The sequence below is a fragment of the Mobula hypostoma genome, chromosome 2 (assembly GCF_963921235.1).
Source record: "Mobula hypostoma chromosome 2, sMobHyp1.1, whole genome shotgun sequence".
Lineage (NCBI taxonomy): Eukaryota > Metazoa > Chordata > Chondrichthyes > Myliobatiformes > Myliobatidae > Mobula > Mobula hypostoma.
The window spans coordinates 191,425,056-191,452,604 of record NC_086098.1 but is presented as its reverse complement, the minus strand read 5'-3'; the positions used below and the strand labels follow the sequence as shown (position 1 = coordinate 191,452,604).

Sequence of the window (27,549 nt, the reverse complement as noted above, 5' to 3'; positions counted from 1 at the left end):
GGATATTGTCTTTTAACTACTATGACAGGAGTGTCTCTTAACTGGCTTTTGTTTGTTAATTGAGTCATATTCACGGAGAAAAATGAAAAATATCTGGTTTTCTTGTTGCCCTTATTTGTTAATTACAGAAAAACTTTTCATTCCACTATACTGGCCAGTGCAGGCCTTCCCAAAGTTAAATCTTTGCTTCATCTGATCCTGTTTATATTACAACTAATTGTAATTAATGCAAAATTTTGAGGCTGAACCTCAACATATTGATGAAAGAATAAAAATTTTATGTATTTTCAGTTGCCATTTTGAGTAATTAATAAATTGCTTTAATCAAAGGATTAATGTAGGAAGCCAGTTGTATTTGCATCGGGCTTGCATGAGAGTTTGAAAAATGCAAATAGTTAAATCTGAACATTTGTGTTCGAAGTCAAGCACTGGCTGAAACAATTCTAATCACATGTCAGGCATTATGCATGGGTCTGTATCCCATTTGTTATTTTCTAGATTGATGGGGAAGCTTCAGTGCTGAATTTAAGAAAACACAAACTTAAATGCAAGATGTACGTGGGCATGAGATAAGCAGAATGTACGTCAAGGGAAGTCAGGCTCTGATGTACAAACATAGGGTCATTTTGCAAACTTGAGGTCTACTCATTGAACTCTGCCTGCTGAAAGCATAAATTGGGAATTTGGTTAAAAATGCCAATTTTCCCAAATTCCAAATCTGCATGCTTAGCTAGCAGAAGTCCACAACATGAGCACAAATTTGTAAAATGACATGAGCACATTCTACGATCCAGAAACTTACACTGAAGATTACAGCAACAGGTTTCAGAGCACTGAGACCAATCCATTTGAAATCAAACTGCTGGTAACTAAAAGAAATGACCGTCTAAAACAAAAGATCTAATCCACAAACAATACTTAATTTAGCAACAGTAGTAATGCACCTCAAGAGTTACTTTTGCCAACACAGTTATTAAAATCTAAAACAGATTTTACTAACGATTCCTGGCAACTCATTACAAATTTATACATCTCCTATTCGTATACATGCATCCTCTTCCTGTACCATGCACACTTCATTGGTACAAAGCTCTATGCTGATTCAAGGTGTTTGTTGCATGCAATGTGTTGTTAGTTTTTTCTGTTAATGCCACCAAAGTTTAAATTAAGGAACAGTATTAGAAAACTTCTCTTAATTGGTCACTACACCACGTAACATGACAAACCAAGATGTTGCCACAGGTATTAAGAGCAAAAAAAATATTTTTACCTTTAGATCAGCCGAAAATTCTTTTCCTACAGAATCCATGGGCAAGTCCTGAGACATTGAAGTCAAAGTAGACAAGAAACTCGCTGACTCTGTCAGATGGGGTAAAGGGGACAAACTCCTACTTTCTTCTCTGATGTTTTCACTGAGCCTATCAATTTTCTCTGTAACAGACGCCAACTCGGTCTTTAAGCCAAGAAGCCTTGAGTTAATGCTGCTCATTAAATTAGGATCGCTGATGTTGGTAGCTTCCTCGCTGTTCTCCTTGAAGGACTGTGTTGGTGTATCAATGGCTGAACTAAGCCTGGCATCAGAAACAATTCCACTTGTGTCTGAGATTAATAGATCAATTACCTCGCTAACAAGTTCAGCTTGATCTTTAATACCAAACAGAATTTCAAGATCTTTTGTTCCCAGTCGACCAGTGAAGTCATCATTATCAGCAGTTCTGCTGCTCCCACTTCCAGAGGTTCTCTCTTGAGTTTCCTTCAAATCATTTTCTCCTCCTACTGGTACTTCTCTTCTGGGCTGCGATGAAGAGATATTTAAAGAGTCACTAGCCTCTGTATCAAATTCTTTGCAGCACTTTTGGCACTGGTAAGATGCCAGGTCGTAACGCTGAAGGTTTGAAACGAGCACACGATTTTCATATTCCAGTTTTTTTACTTTCCCGTTGAGGTCAGTGATCTGGTGTCTTGCTGATACGAGCTCTTCTTGGGAAGGCTCGTTCAATGATGGACAACTGTCTGACCACGCTGACTCTTGATTACACTCACTTTTGTAATGGTTTAGTTCATTCATGAGGTGTTTATTTTGGTCTTCTAACTCAATCAAGGATCGCCTCAGGAGTTCTGCCTCCTCTTCAACAAACTGAAGTTGACGCCGAAGTTCTCCAATGTTCTCCCCAAACTCGCCATAGCTTGTGCAGGTGATTCCCAGTCTAATGTCCTGGCCTAAGGGTTCTTTCTCACAGTGACCTTTCATCTCATCCATTTCAGCTTTGAGTCCACGATTTTCCACCTCAAGTTCAACTATCCTTCGGCTTAAAATGTTGGCTTCCTCCTCAACCAACTTTAGATGGAGCTTTAGTTCGGCTTCTCTCACATGAGGAGACTCCCCAATATCAGCAACAGACACTGAGTTATCTAAATCACCATAGAGAGAGTTGTACTTCACCAGTTCCTCTCTCATGTTTTCATTCTCCTTTACTAATTTGGTCAGCTTTTTACACATCACAGCAGCTTCTTCCTTCGCAAAATGGAGCTGGCACTTCAGGTCAGCACTATCCTCCTGTTATAAATTATAAAGATAAATATCAATATTCACATGAACCAGGAAATAAGGCTTAACAGTTCAAAGCAGGCTGCCAAATCCTTCAGCATTTCAATTGTCAAACAAATTGAATGCATTTAAGAAGAACAATATATTGCAAAATAAAGTGCATCACTGACATCTTAATATTGCCAATGTCCTATCATGGACAAATAGGGGCAGGCTAGCTGAGGAGAGGATAAGAAAACAGCTCCTCAGACCATTCATCTGCTAATTGGCTTCAAACCTGCATTGACAAGATAGTTAGGAAAAACAGAATAGGGAGAGAAAGACAGCACTCTCTTGTCATCTTCATATATAAAAACATGAAAGGTGACTTATGCAAGGCCTTAATTGAAGTATTGTTGAAAAAGATTCAAAAAATAAAATCTGTACTATTGTGTAAGCAAGCAACAGAAAACTGAGATCATGAGCTTGTCTTAACCTGCTGAATGTAACAAAAGGAGTATACAAGCACTGCCAACAAGTTACAGACTATCCATCTCATTATAAGTGTGAAACAGCTCATTTGCAAAAACTGCAGCAAAAGTTCTCAGGCATTTTTCTATGGTTTCCTAACCTCAACCAACAATTCTTACCATTTGGGCAAATGAACTTCTTATGTTGCAACCTAAGCATTCTTGTAATTAGAAGATTTGATAATTTTGTTAAACTGCAAAACTGTTGGCAACATGCCATTGTTGTATTTTAATGAAATTTTCAAGTAGCTTGTCGAAACATAGTACCTTCGGAACCAGTTGACCAGCTGCTAGCAGGTTCTGAACTCCAGCAACAGCTGTACTACTGGCAGTGAAAACCTTTGTAATGTGGTATGCACAAGAATATTTCCAGATATGGACATGAGTACACACTTAATCACATCTGTCCATTTCAGTTTGCGCAGTCACTTTACCAGGATGACATGGCAATGAACTTCTTGAAATATTACACCACTATTAAAGATAATCCCTTCAATTACCCTTCTAATTACAAGTCCGTGGCATCACTTTTATTCCAGTTTTCTTTACATGTATTTTAACAGATAAATTCAATGAGCACCCTAACTAGCTTACATACATGCAGACTGTAAATAACTGCTGCTGTCTCGTCTACTTGGAGGGTAAAGAAAGAGTCCCACGTACAGCTTGTACAACTGGAAAAAATATGTAAAATGCCATTTCTGTCTGTGAAACTGTACCTGTGGCAAGGGTTTCTTTTCTTGTTTTGTGGTGACACGGCTATTTCTCTTCTTCAAAGAATTCTGGAAAGAAGATTTTAAAAAAAGGATGCTTCATTATATTTGTAAATGCTTAATATCAATGGATTTAATGTCACAAAAGTCACCAAATCAATTGTCCACTGCTCACTTTCCACAAACTATGTCCCCTGCTTTCATGAAATCAAAATCATCTGAGCATACGGTTATCTGTAACAGGCAGATCACTTAATTAGGGATACCAGCCAGACACAAGCTACACTGTGTACACTCACTGAACAGGGAGAAGATAAAAAGGCTGAAAGGGTAAGTATTAGCTCATCAGGTTCTTGCAGAGCGGGGGTTCCCAACCTGGGGTCCACAGACACCTTCTTAATGGTATTGGCCCATGGCATTCAAAAGGTTGGGAACCCCTGTTTTAGAGGAAGAAAATCATCACCATTTATTTCTGGTTGAATGTAATATAATAATTCATTTAGTTTTCTAACTGGCCACGGGCATCTGTAAGCATGGATAGAATACAAAATTGGACTAAATATTTGTCAATCAAGATGCACTTGAACTTGGATAAACAAGTTTCTTTGATTTGTTCATAAATTAATCTGAGTTGTCAATTCCCACTGAAATCCACATGGTGTTATTGAGTAGTAACAGCTGCTTTGGTACTTCAGGAAAGAGCCAGTGACTAAAAGCGCATCTTCATAATTCTAATCATATAAGAAAGTGACTTTATAACCAAAAATACATTGGTATTCGTTTATTATTGTCACATGCACTGAGATACAGTGAAAAGCTTCATACAGATCAAATCACTGTGCATTGAGGTAGAACAAGCTAAAACAATAATGCTGCAGAATAAAGCACAAAAGCTACAGAGACAATGCAGTGCAAGTAATTAGTGATGTTCAGAAGCACAACCAGGTAATGCCTAACACTTTGATGATGATACACTTATTTTGAAACAAAATGAGCAGCAGTGTAAAATTCTTATAATTTGCTGTCTTATTGTTTGGAAATCCTGATTGTTAGGCATTTGATTCATGCAGTTCTGTTTTCTACATTTCCCTTAAACTCACTAGGGACCTGTTCCCACAATCCCTGGAACTCACAGGGTTTAGTGGAAAATTTGTTATGCTGCAGTGTAACATCTTTAAAAAAAAAGGGAATCAAGTGTGTTCATGTGTGATAGGACTAAAATCCAGTTTTTGGTAATAATAATTTGGAAAGTCCCCATTGTGCCTGATTAACTGTATTATACTCTGTTCTGAAAACACTAAGACATCCCTTTTGCCCTTTTGGTTTGTTATCATTCCATCAACTCAACGTTTTACTGGTTTGTAATGGAAGAAATACTTTCATCACATATAGGCTCCTCCCTTTCATTTCTAATGTTACAGCCAATATTTATTTAAACTTTTAATTCTTTCCTACTGAGACGATTCATTTATTAGGACAGTATTGAATGTTTTATGCCTATTACTGCAAAAAGAACATCAATCATTGGTTTTGATCAATAAATTAAGGTGCACATAAGAAAATGCTTCTGACAGATATCAATGGGCAGTGCTTTATTGTTACATGGGTCAAAAGAAGATTCAAGGTATTTTTTTCTCATTACATTGTCTATCATCTTTGTGTCTGATGACAGACAATGGTTCTTGGTTTACCAAATGTCTTTTTCAAAGAAATCTTTCAAGTTCAAATCACAGCATTATTTTGCTGCTACTTGTTTTCTTCACCTTGTTGGTGCTGTTTACTTTATATTCCTTTTCACCTACTTTCAACTTATCAATTTCTTTGTCATCACTGCATTCAATGACCAGACCCCTAGCTCTGGAAATTCTTTCAGACAAAAGCCAAAAAAAAAAATAGGCAACAGCAGGCCATCTGGTCTTCAAAATATTCAAGACAATTCTGGATTAGCTTCTCTCTCAATGTCACATTGTGCTCTCTTCATGTACGTATGACACCTTGTGTTTAGAAATTTGTTTACCTCCTTCTTGAATTTGAGTGGCGGGGTAGAGATTCTTCTCTACCAAAGGAGGTATAAAGCGCTCCTCCCCTCTGTCTGCCTGCAGGTCACACTTGGGCAAGGTGTAATACCTGCCTAGCCACCCCAATTAGGGTCACATGAAACCATAGTGGTAGATGGTGGTAGATGGCTGTATTACCAGCTGGTGCAGATCACAAGTCCTAGTTATGTGACTACTGATGCCAGGCAGATAATCTCTCGATAATGGCTGGGGTCAGCCATCTTGTAAAACCACTGCCCAGAAGGCGGCAATGGCAAACTACTTCTGTAGAAAAAAAATGCTAAGAACAATCATCGTCATGGAAAGACCATGATCACCCACGTCATACGACACGGCACATAACAAACAAACCTTCTTAAATAATATTCAGTGATTTTGCTTCCATAGCCTTTTATTGGTAGAAAATTCATCACTCCCCAAGTGATTAATTATATCTTCACCAATATCTGGAGACAATGAGCTCTTGCTTTAAACATCCTGACAAAGGAAACTGTCCTTCTAATGTTTTATTTACTTCAATGAGATCACCTCTCATTCCTCTAACCCAGTTAAGTTAACCCATTTTCCATTTGTACTATAGTCCCAACATTCCAGGATTCATTCTACTGAAACTGCATTATACTTCCTCTATGACACATATACCATTACCTAGATAAGGAGAATGAAACTGTACACACTATTCATGTGTCATCTGTAGCAAAACAACTTTGTCCTTTTCATCAAAGCTTCCGGAAAGGGAGAATAAAACTACAACTGTGTGAACTCTTGCAGCATCGGTTAACTCTGTAATCCCTGTCTTGGAAGCTGATGTCAGAACATCTTTCATGAGGGTAAACCCTCACAAGGTGTCAAGCCCTGATGGGTGTTCTTGGCACTGAAAACCTCTGCCAACCAAATGGTAGGAGTATTCAAGGACATCTTCAATCTCTCACTGTTGCATTTGGAGGCTCCAAGCAGGGTGAGCTGCCTCAATGTCTTTCATCCAGTGGCACTCACATCTACTATGACAAAGTGCTTTGAGAGATTGGTCATTGCGAGAATCAACTTCTGCCCAAGCAAGGACCTGGTCCAGCTGCAATTTGCTTATCGTCACAAACGGTCTACAGCAGATGTAATCTCACTGGCTCTCCACCCGGCTTTGTATCACTTGGACAATAGAAGTACCTAGGTCAGGCTGCTGTTTATTGATTACAGCTCAGCGTTCAGCACAATCATACTCTCAGTACTAATCAACAAGTTCTAAAACCTGGGATTCTGCAACTGGATCCTTGAGTTCCTCACCAGGTGATCCATTGTCAGTGCAGGTTAGAAATATCATCTCCCTGTTGACAATCAACACTGGCTCAGCTCAAGGATGTGTGCTTAGCCCACTGCTCACTATTTTATATATCAGCTTGTTGAGTGATGTTGCAAAAACAACCTTGCACTCAAAGCCAGTAAGACTAGGGAATTGATTGTAGACTTCAGAAAGGGAAAACACACCAGTCCACATCGTGGGATTAGCAGTAGAAAGAGCGAGCAGTTTCAAATTCCTGGGCGGCGATATCTCCAAAGACCTATCTGGGCCCAAAATATTGATGCAATTACAAAGAGGGGAAGAGGTTTTGGGAAGAGCGATTTGGGTAATATGCTGGAATGATTTTGAGATTTTGTTGACTGGCAAGTGGCTATATTTCATTAGGATTTTGAGGAGACTTGGTATGCCACCAAAGACTCTCGCAAATTTCTACAGATGTATCATGGCGAGCATTCTAACTAGTTGCATCGCTCTCTGGTTTGGAAGGGCCACTGACAGGATTGAAAAAAGCTGCAGAAAGTTACTACTTCAAAAGGCGATGCCTCAAAAAGGCTGCATCTATCAATAAGGAGCTCCATAACTAAGGACATTCCCTCTTCTCACTGCTACCGTCAAGGAAGTGGTACAGGAGCCTGTAAACACAAATTTAATATTTTAGGAACAGCTTCTTCCCCTCTGCCCATCAGTTATCTGAACGGACAATGAACCTATGTATTTTTTACTCAATATATCTTTTCCCTTTTTTTTGCTCTCTTTTTGCACTACTTATAGAATTTAATTTTTTATTTGTTTCTTATTGAAATTCATAGTTGTTCTTCGATATTATGTATAGCAATGTACTGCCGATACAAAACATCAAATTTCACGACATACGCCAGTGATGTTAAACCTGATTCTGACTCTAACTGTCGCCAATATACTATTTGCCTCTGCAACAAATTGCTTTCAGAGATTGAAGTACAATGACATTTAGGTCCCTCCGTGCATCAACATTCTTCAAATTCTCACCTTTTAAATAATACTCTCCTATTCTTTATTTCTTTTCAAAGTGGATAGTTTCACATTTATCCTTGTACAGTACTGTGTTTTGTAACCATTATACTTATACCTGCCTAAGCTAGCCTCTTTGATTTCTCCTCACAACTCACACCCCTATGAATTATGGTTTATCAACAAATTGGAGAATATTTGGCTCCTTATTCAAGTCCATGATGTATATTGTGAGGAACCAGAGCCCACACACTGTGGTATCACAATAGTCACATTGTCGATATTTGGAAGTCCCATATATTTGCTCTCTCCATTACCTACCAGTCAACAAAGTCTTAATCCATTCCAGCATATTACCCAAAAATCTCTCATGTCAAAGCTTACCCCCTCTTCAACTTCAAGCTGCTGTGTGAAACCCATGCTGCCTTTTCCTTTGGCCATTTTGTCTGACTACACTAATGCAAAGTGCTTTGGATTATTTTGCTATGTTAAAGGTGCCCAAAATAGTAAACTGTTAATGATCAGACAATTGATAATGGGAATCATACCATTAATTGACCAGTCTAAAAAGGGATTATCACCAAGCTGTTCCATTTTTTCAGTGTTACTTTAAAGTTTCAACAGCAACTAAAAGAAATAAAAATAACCAACAGAACACTTGGGAATTTATAAGCATAAATATCTTTGTTCCCTGAGAAATACGTGATGAAATCTTTAACAATTTATAATAAGCATAACACTGGTGCATCTTGCTATATGTTAAATGAGGATTTCATCTCCCTAGTTACATAGCAACAGCTTTGAGATGTCAGCTTGGCTCAGACCTCAGAAAATTGCTCAATTTTCTCCATACATTCTTGTGCGATGATGTTAAAAGATTTCAACTTAAAACCAAAATCTACTCACATAATCATCAAAATGCTCATTCAATGAACTAGACTATAGATGGGAAATTGCAAACAAACACATACAGCTCCAAATGACACACATATTCCTGAAATATCAATCACCACCAAACGCCGATGAGAAATTTAATACAAGTTATAAAAATCTGCACAAGGCAGCTGAACTAAATATCTTATCCAGTATCAGAAACATTCACAACTGTGCAGTCAGACATTTTCTTTATGCATGTAGTACTCTTAAGAAAATAATGATTGGCTGCATCATTAAAGATTTGTGGTGCTTATGAGCCTGCGGAGATTTAGCATGACATCAAACTTGTATAGATGTGTAGATAATTAACTGGCTGCAGCACAGCCTGGTATGGAAACACCAATGCATTGGAAGGGAAAATCCTACAAAAGGTAGCAGTTCCAGCCCAGTACATCAAGGGTAAAGCCGTCCCAACCATTGAGCACATCTACATGAAACATTGTCACAGGAAGGCAGCAGCCATCATCAGAGATCCTCACCACCAAGGTACTGCTCTTTACTCGCTGCTGCCATCAGGTAGAAGGTACAAGAGCCTCAGGACTCATACCACCACGTTCAAGAACAGTTACTACTCCTCAACCATCAGGCTCTCAGACTAAAGGGGATAACTACACTCACTTGCCCATCCACTGAAATGTTCCCACAACCAATGATCTCACTTTAAGGACTATTTATTTTGTATTTTAATTTTTTATTATTCATTGCTATTTATTTATATTTGCATTTGTACAGTATATTATCTTCTGCACTCTGGTTGATCTTCCATTGGTCCTGTTATAGCCTCTATTCTATAGATTTGCTGAGCATGCCTGCAGAAAATGAATCTCAGGGTTGTATGTGGTGACATATATGTATTCTGATAATAACATTTACTTTGAACTTTTTGAACTCTGAACTTTAGAATTCCAAACCAATTATTTGAGGGCAAGTCTACTAACCAGCAATAATCAAATGCATCATTCATAGATACAGATTTGAGAAGTAACAATGAAACGCTCCCCATTTACCACCTGGATCTTGGAGTCCAGTCAATTCAACTTTGTTTGAATAAAATCAAAGTTCAGATGCTAAAATATCAAAGGTTCAATTTAATGTCAGAGAAATGTATATAATATACATCCTGAAATGCTTTTTCTTCACAAACATCCACGAAGAGGAGTGCCCCAAAGAATGAATGACAGTTGAATGCTAGAACTCCAAAGTTTCCCCCAGCTCTCCTCCCTCCCGCGTGTAAGCAGCAGCAAGCAACAATCCCCCCTCCCCCCAGAAGCAAAAAAAAAGCATCGGCACCCGCCACCAAGCACTCAAGCTTGAGCAAAGGCACAAACTCGCAGTTACCCCAAAGACTTCACGTTTCACCCGGTATACAACATACCACAGGCTCTCTCTTTCCCTAATAAGGGAGAAGGAAGTGTATCCGTTTTCCCAGCGAGCGGGGAGACATAACAAACAACTAACACACATAAAAGTTGCCGGTGAACGCAGTAGGCCAGGCAGCATTTCTAGGAAGAGGTATGATGTTAAAGTCCATTACGTCGCTTTCTTCGAGCTCTTTGATAATCACAAAGATTATCAGATTCCAGAGACGCTGCTTTAGAAATTCTCTCCACAGAGATCAATGATAATGTTCAGATCAGTTGCATATTCCATTCACGTGCTGGAATTTATGCCCAATAGTATCACAATATTCCCCAGGACTAAGCAAGAAAATGGCATTGTGTAGATGTATCTCTGTAAATTTACTATACTTCAGTTTGCAGTTCGGTCAGCAATTTCAGTAAATGTTAGGTATAGTGTCTTTCTGGTTGAATACATGTTGTTATGTCTGTTCACATGGTAACATGAAAGTGGCCTAACAATCTAATAGACTATCAAGTACCCATAAACCAAGGGTTTCTTATCCAAGTAAAAATAGCAGCAGTTTTTCAAATTTGGCCAATATCATGTACCTAGACCACAATGTTTACAATTCCGATTAAATAACAACTTAGAGATTTAGTACTTTCTATATCAGCGATGGGCAACATTTTTGTGGAAGGCCAGATTTATAATCCAAACCACCTCCCAAAGTAAGACAAGAGAAAAATATTTTAATTATACATAATTCTGATATTTTTAGACACTTTTAAAGACACCAGCTCCACTGTCCTGGAAGCTAATTTCAGTCTCCTCACTGCTGTTTTGTTGGTTTCATGCTGTCACCACAAACCTCTACATCTCTTGTGCTCCTTCATGTGACTTCAACATATCCCAGAAAAACAAGAACAAAAGTCAGCAAATAGTCAGCAGGTCAGGGAGTATTTGAAGAAAGAAGTACGGGGTAAAGATTCAGATCAATGTCTTAGCAAGAGAACAAACAAGTGGCCATCCATCAGAAACTTTCAGTGTGGAAGTGATCTGACGTACTGAGTATTTTCAGCATTTTGTTTTGCCTTTGTTCAAACTTGATTCTGTGGAACTACTGTTGTTCCTTTTCACACCTTGTGGTGCATCAGGGCATTTTCGCTGTTTCTATAGCATTTGACTGTTTTTTAAATGAGGCCGAGTTGTGAGCTCAATGCTCAACCCAGCACGGATGGAAAGCATGCAAGGAGCCAGATTTGAACTCAGGACCACTTGCCTCAAAGTCCAGGGCTGATGCCACTACACCACCAGCCGGCATATGTGGAACTACGGAAGCAGAAATAACTCTACATTGCGAAAGTAAACAGTTCAAACTAATTAAAAGTTAACTTGGTGTTAAATTGGTTGTTCACAGCCTGCTCTCGGGGGGCTGATGTTTCCCATTCCCGAGATTTAGGAAGTGGTACCCATTTCCTTCCTGCCCACCCTCTGCAGTTCAAACCTGATTTTGAATCTGCATCAGTCCCCCCAAACCCACCACAGGATCCCTTTTTCACAAACTCACACCTGTTTACAATAAGAGTAAAACAAGGGACTGATATTTGAAGCAATCTTTCAACCCCAAACCTACACTACTAAATTAACTCTGTAGACCCACAGTGAAACCTGCACTCAACAGTGTGCCTCAGAATTATACACTGTCTCACCAGTACTGTATCCCTACCATACAGTGGTCAACTTATCCTTTCTCTATCATATCAACCGTCATTCTAGTGTCAAGTGGAAAAATGTCCATGTCTACCTGTACTGTATCTCTAAAATAAAAACAAAACAATCTGGAAACACTGAGCAATTCAGGAAGCAACTATAGAAAGAGATGCTGCCAGACCTGTTGAGTGTTTTCAATATTTTCTGTTTTTATTTTAGATTTCCCAACATTTTCAAGCACCGTTTATACAGTAAACTAAACATACCCACTAGCACGGAGTAGTTATACAGGGACAGACCTGTACCTGCCAGTGCAGTACATCCATGTTTTGACGTAGGTGCAGACCTAGATCTTAACTTGGGCAGAGGTGCCTGGACCAAGTCCAACATGGTCCCTGGGCATTTCAACCCTATGCACCTGACTTCAAGACTAGTTGGAGTCCAGAGGACACTAAGCTCTACCATCAACCTGCAGCTGCAGCCTCCAGAGTTGTCCCTCATACCCGTAACCTTTTGCTGACGATGTCATCAGGATTTGCAGCTATCCTAGTGATTTGTGGGAACTAGCATGATGAAAGACAGCACCAAAGTAGATCTTGTGAGGCTACAGGGCCAGCCAATGGTAATGGACCGCATGATCCTCCCCACGTGCTGGACAAAGCTTCTGGTTGTAGATAAAAACAACATCTCCACAGGTTTGGATTAGCTTTAGGCTAAGTCACTCAGGATCAGGAGAACCAATACACTGACCTTGGACTTAAAGATATGGGTGTTATTTTAAACAGGGTCTTTTCATAACACCATCAGAATCCATCACCAATTATAATTTCACAACTTGAACAGGAAACAGCATTTAACTATCAATTCAAATTATAGCAAGAAGAGACCAAAACAAATACTTTAATGAACTTGGTAAGTGAACACCAGAGATAAATAGCTTCTTTTTCCACCCTGCAGCTGCAAAAATACTCCCTCCTGCTTCCTGTGACCTTGTGTGTGGAACTATATGTTATATTATTCTTTGTAAATTGCCCGTCAAACTGGAGCCAATATTCCTTACTGAGTCATGCAATTTTAAGTTCTCAAATGTGATATATGCCTCCATGTCCCCCATTTTTTTAAAAAAGGAATTCTGTAAAATAAAACAAGGCTTAAAAACTGAATTACAGCATCATTCCTCTTTACATTTTGAGTTAGAATCTCGAGAGTACCTCATGGAGCAGACTCAATGGGCTGAACGGCCTAATTCTGCTCCAAGTCTTATGGTTAATGGAATTGTCATATGCTCTACAGAAAGGATAATGCATAAACTTCATTTGATGTATAAATTCTGCTACATAGCAGTTTAGCTTCACTTCAAACATAACATATATTGTGTTCTAGGATGTATATAACGACAAGATGTGGTGCCTTGCAGATGTAACTTATTCCTTTCTTATCCTTACAGTAAGCCACTGCTGCCAAAAAGCTTTAGCTCTAATGCACTTTGTCATCTAACTAAAGGTTTTCAAATGATCACCCTAAAACCTAGATGTTTGGTTCACTTAAGGAGAACTATAACGCTGACATTGAGAGCGAATTGTGCCCTTGTGATAAGGTTGTTTGAAAGAACGTGAATCATTGCTATCTTCAAAACATAATGAGAATGACAGCCAATTTAAAATTATAGCTTATACACTGGTGCATGAACAGAATTCATATGAGACTCAATGAGAGATGCCTCACATAATATGCATGCCCTCTCACCCAACGTTAGTGAAGATAGCCACTTAAATTAAATGCCAGGTGGGTAGGTTGTATGCCAGGGGCAGGATTTTTTAATACCATGGCTGAGATACTCAGAGGAATACAAATAATATTCAATGTTCTTCTCTGACAATTTGCCTTTAATTCTAGTTTTATTCAAACCACTACTCGGAACTGATTCTACAACCTACTGGCTCTCTTTCAAGGACTCTTTAGAGCTCATGTTCTCAGTGTTATTTTTCTGTGCACAATTTGTCTTCTATTCCACTTCGGCTGGCAGTCTTTATCTGTTTATATACATGTTTTTGGGTAAATTCTATTGTATTTTTCCTGTAAATGCTTGTAAGAAAATGAATCTTAAGATAGTATATGCCAACATATACATACTTTGAAAATAAATTTACTTCAAACAAGAGAGAATCTGCAGTTGCTGGAAATCCAAACAACAGTGTAAAATTTAGCTGTTTTTTTTTCTTGATATTGCGTAACTTCTGAAAGACTGGACTTTTTGTCAAAGCCTTTATTATTGTCATCAGAATTAAACTCAGAAAATAGAACAACCACCGATTCAACCAAATGCCCTCCCTGCCCCCTTCCACCTTTATTTGGTTCACATTACGAACTTGATTGTAAATAATGTCCCAACAACTCATGTGTTTTTAAATAGGCAAACCAGAGAGTGGTGATGACATTTGGGGAAGAGCATCATCATGGGATATAAATCACAGAGGTGCAAAGTAGAGGGTCTCTACCCCAGGTTGCTTCATTGACCTCATTACTACCATTTCCACAACAGTTCAACTTCCTATTTCCCAGCTAAGGAATCAAAAACTTCAAGTCACTTCCCTGGTGAAGTAAAGCACTGTTCATGTTGAGTTTGAATCCACTTTTGATGAAGACATTCACTGAATTCCAGGTACACTGTATTTGTGTAATGTTAATGGCAAAGAAATGGGCAGTTTCGGTAGCTGAGATATATACCACCAACCACAAATAACATGCCGGCATACTTCAAGGGCCCACAAGCCACTCAGTTCATCCATGAGAGCTACAAAGTGGGTTTGAAGAAATGTTAACAAACTTTTAAAATTAATTTGTCTTATGGGCAATAAACCAGGTTGGGCTGCTGCACATTCCTATGAGCACACCTCATGCTGGCAGACTTGCTACAATCAACACATAATCCCATAGTTACACAAGTAACAGTACATGCAATGGACAGCACTTTATAATTTTTCTTAAGAGATCAGTAACCAATACAAAGGGTAGCAATAAAAATTGGAAGTGAGGATTTCAACTTCCTGAGCATCTCGGCTATCCACCAGTCGCTGGCTTTTGCTGAATCGCTCATTTAATACACTAACAATATGCCCTTCTGAAAGACTATGGTAAAGTTCCTACTGTTCAAATGTTAAGGCTTTGCCAAGTCATGGTTTTATCAACGAAACAAGAAAAGAAATCCCTTAAATACAGAAAGATGTAAATGAGATAAGGTCTGTGAAAGCTCTCTGAGAAAATCTCCTTAAAAGTTTGGTTAATATTATCAAAATTGCTCTGAATTGAGCCAGGAAGTGGTGTTAATCAAGCAAGCTTTGTTAAAATAGAGTAGCCAGCCAGAGTGAGTATTGGGCTGGAAAGTTTGAGGAAGTTCTATTGATTTGCAGTTTGTATATTGAACACAGGAGATTTCCTTAAACTGAAGGGGTCATTTCCTGTCACAAAATTGTTGCTGCCAATTTAACACTGTTGCTTAGATGACAGCTACATAATTTTTTAAAGTAAATATTATAAACATCCTTTTGTGGAAAAGTCTTATTTTGATACAAAAATGAATATACCACTTCACATTTACTACCTTAAACAATATTGTGTGCAGAAAACTATCCCACCAGACCATATAAATTTGTGCCCAGAATGCCAATTTACTAACATTTTGTGGCAATATTGTGATAGTTTAATAATAATAATTGATGTTACATTGTGCATTATGACATATTTCCTTTGTAAATGTAAGGGTAATCTATCTCAACTTTCAAGTGCTGCAAAAAGGAAGCTGTCCATAGAGGCATAAGGAAAGTGGGTAAAAGGAGATCACGAAAATGTGGAGGAGTCGAAAACAGAAAAAAGTAGTGTTTCTACTTTCTCAAAGTAGGGACACTAGAATGAGACCTGTATTCATGTCATTAGAACTGGACGACAGGAGACCACCACCAGTGACAGATTACCGCACAAAATATACAATTGGAAAAAAATCCTTTATTTCATTCTTTAACTTTCCCATTTCCTAGTTCCCAGCATTTATAATAGGGATGGTCTTAGAAAACCATTTAACTCCAGCAAAGTATTTACAGTTGTCACATTAGGTTCGCTGTAGATTACAAATGATTTCTAAAGAAACTTCGTGCGCAAGACATTATATACAAACCAATCAAACTAAACACAAAAAATGTTTTTTATATGTGTGTATATATATATATATATATACACACACACACACACACATATAGATAGTTAGATAGATAGATAGATAGATAGATAGATAGAGCTAGGGTGCCTAAGACTTCTGCACAGTACTGTAGTAATTCTATGTATGCACTGTACTGCTGCCACAAAAAAAAAATTCATGACAGACGTGAGTGATCTTAAACCTGATTCTGATATGGGTCTCCATTGTGGACTAAGAGTGGGAAGGAGGCCAGTAGAGGGGAATCATGGTTGGGAAAAGGGGAGGGGAGAGGGGAAGGAGCAGGACGCACCAGAGAGATATTCTGTAATGATCAATAACCCAATTGTTTGGAATCAATTCATCTTGCCTGGTGTCTCAGGGATTGGTATGTCTACACCTGCGTCTCCCCTTGCCCCGGCACACCTTCTCTGCCACCCTTCCCACACCACTCCTGCAGTGCTCCACCCTTGCCATTCCCAACATCCTTTGATCCCGCCAGATTTATAAACTCGCTCTCCCCTCCATATCAACAATACAGTACTGAGCAAACGTCTTAAGCACATTAGCTGCATACAATGCCAATAAAAAAGTATTCACTCCCACCCCCCTTGGAAATTTTCATGTTTTATTCTTTTATAACACTAAAACACAGTGGATTAAATTTGGCTTGTTTTTGACACTGAACAACAGACAAAGACTCGTGTCAAAGTGAAAACAGATCTCTACAAAGTGATCTAAATTAATTTCAAATATAAAACACAAAATGATTGATTGCATGAGTATTCACCCCCTTCAAGTCAGTATTTGGGAGATGCACCTTTTCCAGCAATTACAGCTACAAGCCTGCGTGGATAGGTTTTCAAATTCTTTTTATAGGCACTATACCTGTGCCTAAATCTTTCCTACAGTACTGTGTAGGCTGTCAATTCATAGGTGTCAGCATATTAAACAGGAAATGCTTACTTTGACAGCGATGTCCATATCACGTATTTGACTTTAAAAAAGCATGAAAAGAAACAGATAATATTTAACGAAGTGCCTTCGTTTCAACAACAGCATGGAGTGACACAAATGTCTTCAAGGTGACAGGATGTTACTCTATGTCATTTTAGCACTTCTCATACTCCCTTGAACTCTCAAAGTTGGCAGATGGCTGCATTTGTACAAGCCTCCCAAAACAGGCATTAGGCATTGTTGTAAAGGGGAAGGGTGGAGGAAGAAAAAGCAGGGAGCAGTGTTGTTTTGGGTCGTTTCTGTTAAATGGCCAAAGGCAACATTAACGGTGGGTGGGGAACTGGCAAACTGCCTTGCCAACTAGTTTCTGAGAGGTAAATGTTTGGAGGAATAGGAAATGGGAACAATGGGGAAAGTCATGCTGCTGTGAGGGTGGGATAGTGGTGGATATGGACAATACATAGAGGTGACTGACATGTCAGGTGTTGGCTGAATCGGGAGGGTACAGCTACACAAAAATGAAAATAAAATCTACAATGGCATGCACATGAAGCTTTCTAGTGGAAATAATGTTACCCAAGAATTTCAAACAATGGAAAAATGGCCTGAAAACACGTCCCATCTGGACCTCAGTCTGCGCTGAACAAAGTTTTCTTTTATTTTGTACAGCAAATCATAACAATAAAAACTGTATAGTAATTCATTTGTCTGTTGCATGAGATGGGAACAAATGTACAACCAACTCAAGTTCTTGGATGGCTCCAAAGAAGATGCAAAATACTTCAGGAATTGGCATTTACCTGCCTCATTCCTTCAAGTGTTCAGACAATCATGTACTTCTTCTAATGCAGAAAAGATCAATAACAGTACTTTGTATAAGCATCACTAAACAATAGTCCTTCTACTCAGCACAATATTAAGGCAATCCAATTGCAACAAGAAGTTATAATAATGCCCCCCTTTGATGGGGATGAAGTGTTGGAAAACAAACTATTTGATGAGAGGTTAATTTGTTTAACAGGAGCAAAGGCAGTTAAGGGAGGGCACAATATCTTGTTATAATAAAATTTGAGAATTTTAATTGTAAGAGCAGAGCTCATAATTGATTCAGTACTAAAGTAATCACTAGAAACATTCATCAGGTCAGGCAACAACTGCAAAACATTAAGGAAACATTTGCTTTGACAATGAGTTCTAATAGAAGATCTCTGTCCTAAAATATCAACCGATTTTCTCTTTACAAAGAAGCTGCATAACCTACTCAGTTTCTCCAGCACTTTTTTCATTTTAGATTTCCAGCTTAAGAGTCATAGAAAACTACAGCACAGAAAAAGGCCCTTTGGCCAAACTATTGAAACTGCCTCGTCCCATCGACCTGCACCAGGACCACAGCCCTCCATACCCCTCCCACACATGTACCTATCTAAACTTTTCCTAAATGTTTAAACCAAAATTGCATCTACCACTTGTGCTGGCAACTCATTCCACACTCTCACCACCCTCTGAGTGAAGAAGTTTCCCCTCATGTTCTCCTTAAACATTTCATCTTTCACCCTTAACCCATGACCTCTAGTTGTAGTCTTGCCCAACCTCAGTGGAAAAAGCCTGCTTGCATTTACCCTATCTATATCTCTTTCAAATTTTCCCCCAATCTTTGATGTTCTAGGGAATAAAGTTCTAACCTATTCAATCTTTCCTCATACCTCAGCTCCTCGAGTCCCAGCAATATTATTATAAATTTTCTCTGTACTCTTTCAATCTTATTTCCATCTTTCCTGTAGAGATGTGACCAAAACTGAACACAATACTTGAAATTAGACCTCAACAACGTCTTAGATAACCTCAATATCCCATCTCCTGCACTCAGTAGTTTGATCTATGAAGGCCAAAGTACCAAAAGCTTTCTTTACAATCCTATCTAGCTGTGATGCCACTTTCGATAAATTATGGACCTGCATTCCCAGATCCCTTTGTTCTACCACACTCCTCAGTACCCTACCGTTCATTGTGTAAGACCTACATTGGTTGGTCCTCCCAAAGTGCAACACCTCACACTTGTCTGAATTAAATTCCATCTGTCATTTTTCAGCCCATTTTTCCAGCTGGTCTAATCTTGCTGCAAGCTTTGGTGGTCTTCCTCACTGTTCACTACACACCCAATCTTCGTGTCATCTGCAAATTTGCTGATCCAGTTTACCATTCTATTATCTAGAATGTTGCTATTGATAACATACAACAATGGACCCAGCACCGATCCCTGCGGCACTCCACTAGTCACAGATCTCCAGTCAGAGAGGCAACTATTTACTACCACTCTCTGGCTTCTCGTGCAAAACCAATATCTAATCCAATTTACTACCTCATCTTGAATGACAAGCAACTGAACATTCTTGACCAACCTCCCTTGTGGGATCTTGTCACATGCCTTGAAGTCTATGTAGACAACATCCACTGCCTTACCTCCACCAAATTTCCTGGTAACTTCCTCAAAAAAGTTTACAAGATTGATTAGACACGACCTATCATACACAGAGGTATGAGGCATGCCGACTATCCCTAATTGTCCTTGTCTCTCCAAATACTCACGTATCTGATCTCTTAGAATACCTTCCAATAAATTTCCCACTACTGATGTCAAGCTTACCAGCCTATAATTTCCTGGTTTATCCTCAGAGCCTTTCTTAAACAATGGAATAACATTAGCCAACTTCTAATCCTTCAGTTCCTCATCTGTCGCAAAGGATGATTTAAATATCTCTGCTAGAGCTACTGCAATTTCTGCACTTGCCTCCCATAGGGTCCGAGGGGACACCTTGTCAGGCCCTGGGGATTTATCCACCCTAATTTGCCTCATGACAGCAAACATCTCCTCCTCTGTAATCTGTAAAAATTAGGTTCATGAAGTTGATGCTGCATTGCTTCACTTCTATAGATTCTGTATCTGTCTTCAAATAAATAAAGATGCAAAATATCCATCCTTTTTGGCTTCACTGCATAGGTTACCATTCTGATCTTCCAGAGGACCAATTTTGTCCCTTGCAATTCTTTGCACTTAAAACATCTGTAGAAGCACTGAGAGATTTTCCTTCATTTTGTTCTCTAGAGCAACCCCATGCCTTCTTTTAGCCTCCTGATCTCTTCCTGGGTGTTTTCCTGCACTTATCAAGTGTTCCTTTGCCAGAAAACAGCCTGCCCCAATCTACCCTTGCCAGATCCTTTCTGATACCATCAGGATTGGCCATTCTCCAATTTACAATCTCAAACCCCTGTCCACAGAACAGATCTATCCTTTTCCATAATTATCTTGAAACAGGATGCAAAGTGCTCCCTTACACAAATATCTGCCATCTGCCCTGTCTCATTCACTAATAGGAGATCAAGAATTGCATATTCTCTTGTTGGGACTTCATGTACTGAATAAGGACTTTCTTGAATATGTCTGACAAACTCTTTTCCATTCAGTCCTTTTAGAATATGAAAATCTCAGTGAATATGTGGAAAGACCATAACACCATAATATATATGAGCAAAAGTAGGCAATTCGGCTCATTGAGTCTGCTCTGCCATTCAATCATGGCTGATCCAATTTTTCCAGTCATCCCCACTCCCCTGATTTCTCCCCATACCCTTTGATGCCCTGGCTAATCAAGAACCTGTCTATCTCTGCCTTAAATGCACCCAATGACTTGGCCTCCACAGCTGCTCATGGCAACAAATTCCACAGATTTACCACCCTCTGACTAAAGTAATTTCTCCGCATCTCTGTTCTAAATGGACATCTTTCAATCCTGAAGTCATGCCCTCTTGTCCTAGACTCCTCTACCATGGGAATAACTTTGCCATATCTAATCTGTTCAGCCCTTTTAACATTCAGAATGTTTCTATGAGATCTCCCCCATACTGCTGAACTCCAGGGAATACAGCCCAAGAGCTGCCAGACGTTCCTCATACGGTAACCCTTTCACTCCTGGAATTATTCTCGTGAATCTTCTCTGAACCTTCTCCAATGTCAGTATATCCTTCTAAAATAAGGAGTCCAAAACTGCACACAATACTTTGTGTGGTCTCACGAGTACCTTATAGAGCCTCAACATCACATCCCTGCTTATATGCTATACCTCTACAAATGATTGCCAACATTGCATTCGCCTTCTTCACCAATGACTCAACCTGGAGGTTAACCTTTAGGGTATCCTGCACAAGGACTCCCAAGTCCCTTTGCATCTCTGCATTTTGAATTCTCTTCCCAGCTAAATAATAGTCTGCCCATTTATTTCTTCCACCAAAGTGCATGACCGTACACTTCCCAACATTGTATTTCATTTGCCAGTTCTTTGCCCATTCCCCTAAACTATCCAAGTCTCTCTTTTTAGACTCTCAGTTTCTCAACGCCGCTCGCACCTCCACCTATCTTTGTATCATCAGCAAATTTAGCCAGAAATCCAGTAATCCCATAGTCCAAATCACTGACATATATCGTAAAAAGCGGCAGTTCTAACAGCCAGAATAGGATCCCTTTATTCCCACTCTGTTTTCTACTGATCAGCCAATGCTCTACCCAAGCTAGTAGCTCCCCTGTAATTCCATGGGCTCTTATCTTGCTAAGCAGCCTCATGTGCGGCACCTTGTCAAAGGCCTTCTGAAAATCCAAGTATACCACATCCACTGCATTTCCTTCGTCTACCCTGCTTGTAATTTCCTCAAAAAATTGCAGTAGGTTAGTTAGGCAGGATTTTCGTTTCAAGAAACCATGCTGGCTTTGGCCTATCTTGTCATGTGCCTCCAGATACTCCATAATCTCATCCCTAACAATCAATTCCAACAACTTCCCAACCACTGATGTCAGGCTAACAGGTCTATAGTTTCCTTTCTGCTGCTTCCCACCCTTCTTAAATAGTGGATTAACATTTGCAATTTTTCAGTCATCCGGTGCAATGCCAGAATCTATCGATTCTTGAAAGATCATTGTTAATGCCTCCACAATCTCTCCAGCTACTTCCTTCAGAACCTGAGGGTGCATTCCATCAGGTCCAGGAGATTTATCCACCCTTAGACCATTAAGCTTCCTGAGCACCTTTTCAACTGTAATTTTCTTTGCACATACTTCATTTCCCTGACACTCTTGAATGTCTGGTATACTTCAGATGCCTTCCACTGTGAAGAATGATGCAAAATACGCATTCAGTTCCTCTGCCATCTCTGTATCTCTCATTTCAATATCTCCAGTGTCATTTTCTATTAGTTCTATATCTACCCTCAACTCTCTTTCACCCTTTATATACTTAAAAAAGCTTTCAATATCTTCTTTGATATTAGTCGCCAACTTCCTTTCATAATTCATCTTTTCCTTCCTAATGATCTTCTTAGTTTTCTTCTGCAAGTTTTTAAAGCTTCCCAATCCTCCATCTTCCCACTAGCTTTGGCTTTCTTGTATGCCCTCTCTTTTGCTTTTACTTTGGCTCTGACTTCACTTGTCAGCCAAGGTAGTGTCTTTCCTCCATTCGAAAATTTCTTCTTCTTTGGAATATATTTGTCTTGCACCTCCCTCATTTTTCACAGAAACTCCAGCCATTGTTGCTCTGCTGTCCTTCCTGCTAGTGTCCCTTTCCAATTAACCTTGGCCAGTTCCCCTCTCGTGCCATTGTAATTTCCTTTATTCCACTGAAATACCGACGTACTGGAATTTAGTTTCTCCTCCTCAAATTTCAAAGTGAACTCAATCATTTTGTGATCACTGTTTATTAAGGGTTCTTTAACTTTATGCTCTAGATCACTGCACAACACCCAATCCAGCACAGCTGATCCCCTAGTGCAGCGGTCCCCAACCACCGGGCCGCAAAGCATGTGCTACCGGGCCACGAGGAAATGATATGATTTGGCGATATGAGTCAGCTGCACCTTTCCTCATTCCCTGTCACGCCCTGTTAAACTTAAACGCACGTGAGGTCGTTACCCGCGCGTCATCCATGTCAGCGCGGGAAGGAGATCAACTCCTCGAGTTTGCAAATGATGGTGGGCTGAGAAGTATGTTTGACATAACATTCCTACCGGCATTCTGGATCAAAGTCAAGGCTAAATATCCTGAGATAGCCACGAAAGCACTGAAAACGTTGCTTCCATTTCCAACGTATCTCTGCAATGAATGCAACGAAAACCAAATTGCGGAATAGACTGGACATAAGGAACTCCGTTCGAGTATCGCTGTCTCCCATCACCCTTCGATGGCACCGTCTCGTTGCAGGGAAACAAGCCCAAGGCTCTTACTGATTCAGTGATATTGGTGTGTTGCAATGATTTTATATGTTCATACGGGGAAAATATGTGCTGTGTGTTTAATATCCAAACATTACTTGAAATGTTATGATGCTATTGACTTATATAACCATATAACAATTACAGCACGGAAACAGGCGATCTCTGCCCTTCTAGTCCGTGCCGAACACTACTCTCACCTAGTCCCACCGACCTGCACTCAGCCCATAACCCTCCATTCCTTTCCTGTCCATATACCTATCCAATATTTTTTTTTAAATGATAATATCGAACCTGCTTCTACCACTTCTACTGGAAGTTCGTTCAACACTTACTTCAAGCTCCCCTGTCCTCCCGATAATTGACATATCACTATATTCATGCGAGGAAAATATGCGGTGTGTGTTTAATATTAAATTCGTCAGATAAACCCTTTTAGAAATGAAGTTGAGTGTATTAGCCACTTATCACCTATATTCCGGTCGTGATTAACACACCCCCGACTACAGTCACGCATGCGCACTGGTGCCTGCGCAAGGCTTCATGGTCATTGTAGTCTTTCTCAGGGTAAACGCAACGTATTTGACTGCTATTCTTGTCCACTGGCAACCCTACTGCCCCCGCACCCCCCCCCCCGGTCCGCAAGAATATTGTCAATATGAAACCGGTCCGCAATGCAAAATAGGGACCCCTGCCCTAGTGGGCTTGGCAACAAGTTGTTCTAAAAAGCCATCCCTTAGACATTCTACAAATTCTCTCTCTTGAGGTCCAGTACTGACCTGGTTTTCCCAATCCACTTTCATGTTAAAATCCCCAACATTTATCATGACATTGCCATTCTGATGTAAACACGAGGAAATCTGCAGGTGCTGGAAATTCAGCGTCGACTGCACCTCTTCCTAGAGATGCTGCCTGGCCTGCTGCGATTGCCATTCGGACACGCCTTTTCTACCTCCTGCTGTAATTTGTAATCCACATCCTGGCTGCTGTATGGAGGCCTGTATACAACTGCCATTAGGGTCCTTTTACCCTTGCCATTTCTTAATTCAACCCATACAGAGTCCACACCTTCCGATCCAAAAGTTACCATCTTTTGTTTCTTGCAACAGTTTTTTTCCTCTAAGTCCCATGGACTGTCGGGTCGTTATACCTTTCTTATTCCTCAGTTCCACTCCTAAAGCCTCACTAGACAAGTTCTCTGGTCTGTCCTGACTGAGCACTGCTGTGACATTTTCCCTGATTAGTAATGCCATGCCTCATCCTTTCATCCATCCCATCTATCATGTCTGAAACAACAGAACCCTGGAATATTGAGCTGCCAGTCCTGCCCCTTCTGCAACAATACTAATGGCTACAATGTCATAATTCCATGAGCTGATCCATGCCCTGAGCTCATTTGCCTCTCCTACAATACCTCTTGCATTGAAATATATGCAACTCTGACCATTTCTCCCACCTTTTGAGTCCTGACTTTGAGGTCTTAACAACATCTGTCTCCACAACTTCCCCACTTTCTGTTCTGCCACTCCGGTTCCCATCCCACTGCTTCTGCAGTTTTGTTTTGATTTTCTTTTCATTCACTAAATTGTCATTTACTTATTCAAGAACATTTCCAACAACAATCAAAAATTTTGAATTTGAAGTTATTTAAATTTGTCATCCATCCCACAACGTGAGGGAGTAAAAATCTTGGCATTATGACTCCATTGCAATGTACAGATGTGTGACTTTATAAGTCTCATGGCTTGTAGAAAGAGTGTGTTCCGTAGCCTGTAGGTCCTAGCTTTAATGCTGCGGTACTGTTTGTCAGATTGAAGTAGCTGAAAACAGTTTGTGGTCAGGGCGACTGCTGTCCCTGACGATCTTCCAGGCCTTCTTTCTGCACCTGCTGCTGTAAATGTCCCCAATGGAGGGAAGTTCACATTCACAGATGTGCTGGGCTGTCCGTACCCCTCGGCAGTGCCCAGCGATCAAGGTTGATGCAATTCCCATACCAGACGGTGAAACATCCAACAAACACAAAATGCTGGAGGAACTCAGCAGGCCAGGCAGCATCTAGGAAAATAGTACAGTCGACACTTCGGGCCAAAACCCTTTGGCAGATGATACAGCCAGTCAGGAGGCTCTCAATGGTGCCCCTTTAGAAGATCTGGAAGATTTGGGAGCTCATGATTCCATCAATAGTCAACCTACAGAGGTTGATGTTATCAGTCTTATCCCACAATGTCTCATTATTTGGGCTCAATTCCTGCTTTTAGTGTCAACTCGCTCATTTTGTGTACTGTGGCGAGCATTTGGTCCATGATGACAGTTGAGAAGAGCTTGTTTATCTCAACTGCCGGTTTTATCGCAACAAGCGCAAAACAGACAGGGGAGGTGATTATACACCCTGGTTACAGTCAGGGTGGCTCACAAAAACACAAGCGAACAACTGTATAACCCGAGCTAAAATTTAATAAATGAACTTGAACGTCTCACCATAATCCCATGAATGCATTTTAAAACATGAACAATAAGTAGTGCTGGCCGCTAAGAATGCCCGGCCGAGCTGTTGACCATGCCCCCTAGTGCCACAATAAACTTATGGCTTTGCTAAGACAGCATGCATGTTAAGGTTGCACATGATAATATGGCCAGTAGTAGAAACTTCAATTTATACTTTTATAATAAAACTCTAGCTTGCTAAAACTTTGACACTTGACATCTGAGAATACCTGATCATTAGTGTCTAGACAGAACTGCTGAGTGGCTAAGTATACAGATTTGGAAGAAACTTTTGCAATTGGCTATTTTTATCTGTTTACAGAATTCCTAGTTCAAACACACAATTAGGCTCCTAGCTAATCAAGAGCTTATTAAACTTTGATTGCATGTACAGTCCTGTAAAATTTCACAATGTTTGCATTCTGCATTCACTTCATAGATCTGAAGGTGAATGGAAGCATGCCAGAAAGCCACTAAACTCTGACAGATAATTGAGTCCTGATAATAATCCTCACAAATTACTGGATAAACTCAGCAGGCCAGACAGCATCTATGGAAAGGAAAAAAGAGGTGATGTTTTGACCAGTAAGAGGCCAGAATAAGAAAGTGGGGGGGTGGGGAGAAGAGTACAAGCCAGAAGGTGATAGTTGAAACCAGGTGAGGGAGAGGTAGGTGGGTGGGGTAGGGAGGATGAAATGAGAAACTGTGAGGTGATAGGTGGCGAAGGTAAAGGGCTGAAAAAGAAGGAATCTGATAGGAAATGAGAATAGACCATGGGAGAAATGGAAGGAGGAGAGCGCCAGCAGGGGAGAGATGGGTAGGTAAAGTGGATGTGACCTATATGAATTTTAGTAAGGCATTTGACAAGGTTCCAGACAGTAGGCTTATTCAGAAAGTCAGAAGGCATGGGATCCAGGGAAGTTTGGCCAGGTGGTTTCAGAGTTGGCTTGCCTGCAGAAGGCAGAGGGTGGTGGTGGAGGGAGTACATTCAGATTGGAGGGTTCTGACTAGTGATGTTCCACAAGGATCGGTTCTGGGACCTCTACTTTTCCGCGATTTTTATTAACAACCTGGATGTGGGGGTAGAAGGGTGGGTTGGCAAGTTTGCAGACGACACAAAGGTTGGTGGTGTTGTAGATAGTGTAGAGGATTGCCAAAGATTGCAGAGAGACATTGATAGGTTGCTGAAGTGGAGTTCAACCCGGAGAAGTGTGAGGTGGTACACTTTGGAAGGACAAACTCCAAGACAGAGTACAAAGTAAATGGCAGGATACTTGGTAGTGTGGAGGAGCAGAGGGATCTGGGGGTACATGTCCACAGCCCCCCTGAAAGTTGCCTCACAGGTAGATAGGGTAGTTAAGAAAGCTTATGGGGTGTTAGCTTTCATAAATCGAGGGATAGAGTTTAAGAGTCACGATGTAATGATGCAGCTCTATAAAACTCTGGTTAGGCCACACTTGGGAGTACTGTGTCCAGTTCTGGTTGCCTCACTATAGGAAGGATGTGGAACCACTGGAAAGGGTACAGGAGGAGATTTATCAGGATGCTGCCTGGTTTAGAGAGTAT

General features: G+C 40.1%; 1 protein-coding gene across 1 annotated transcript in view; it reads right to left on the bottom strand.

The window, feature by feature from the left end:
• The window catches only part of LOC134342759 (microtubule cross-linking factor 2-like), a 113,850-nt gene that overhangs the window by 52,515 nt on the left and 33,786 nt on the right, over positions 1-27,549 (bottom strand). The window contains exons 4-5 of the mRNA XM_063041293.1: positions 3,777-3,839; positions 1,271-2,557 (exon numbers count right to left, since the gene is read on the bottom strand). Of these exons, the coding sequence (XP_062897363.1) occupies positions 1,271-2,557; positions 3,777-3,839 (1,350 nt within the window). The remainder of the gene's footprint in view (positions 1-1,270; positions 2,558-3,776; positions 3,840-27,549) is intronic.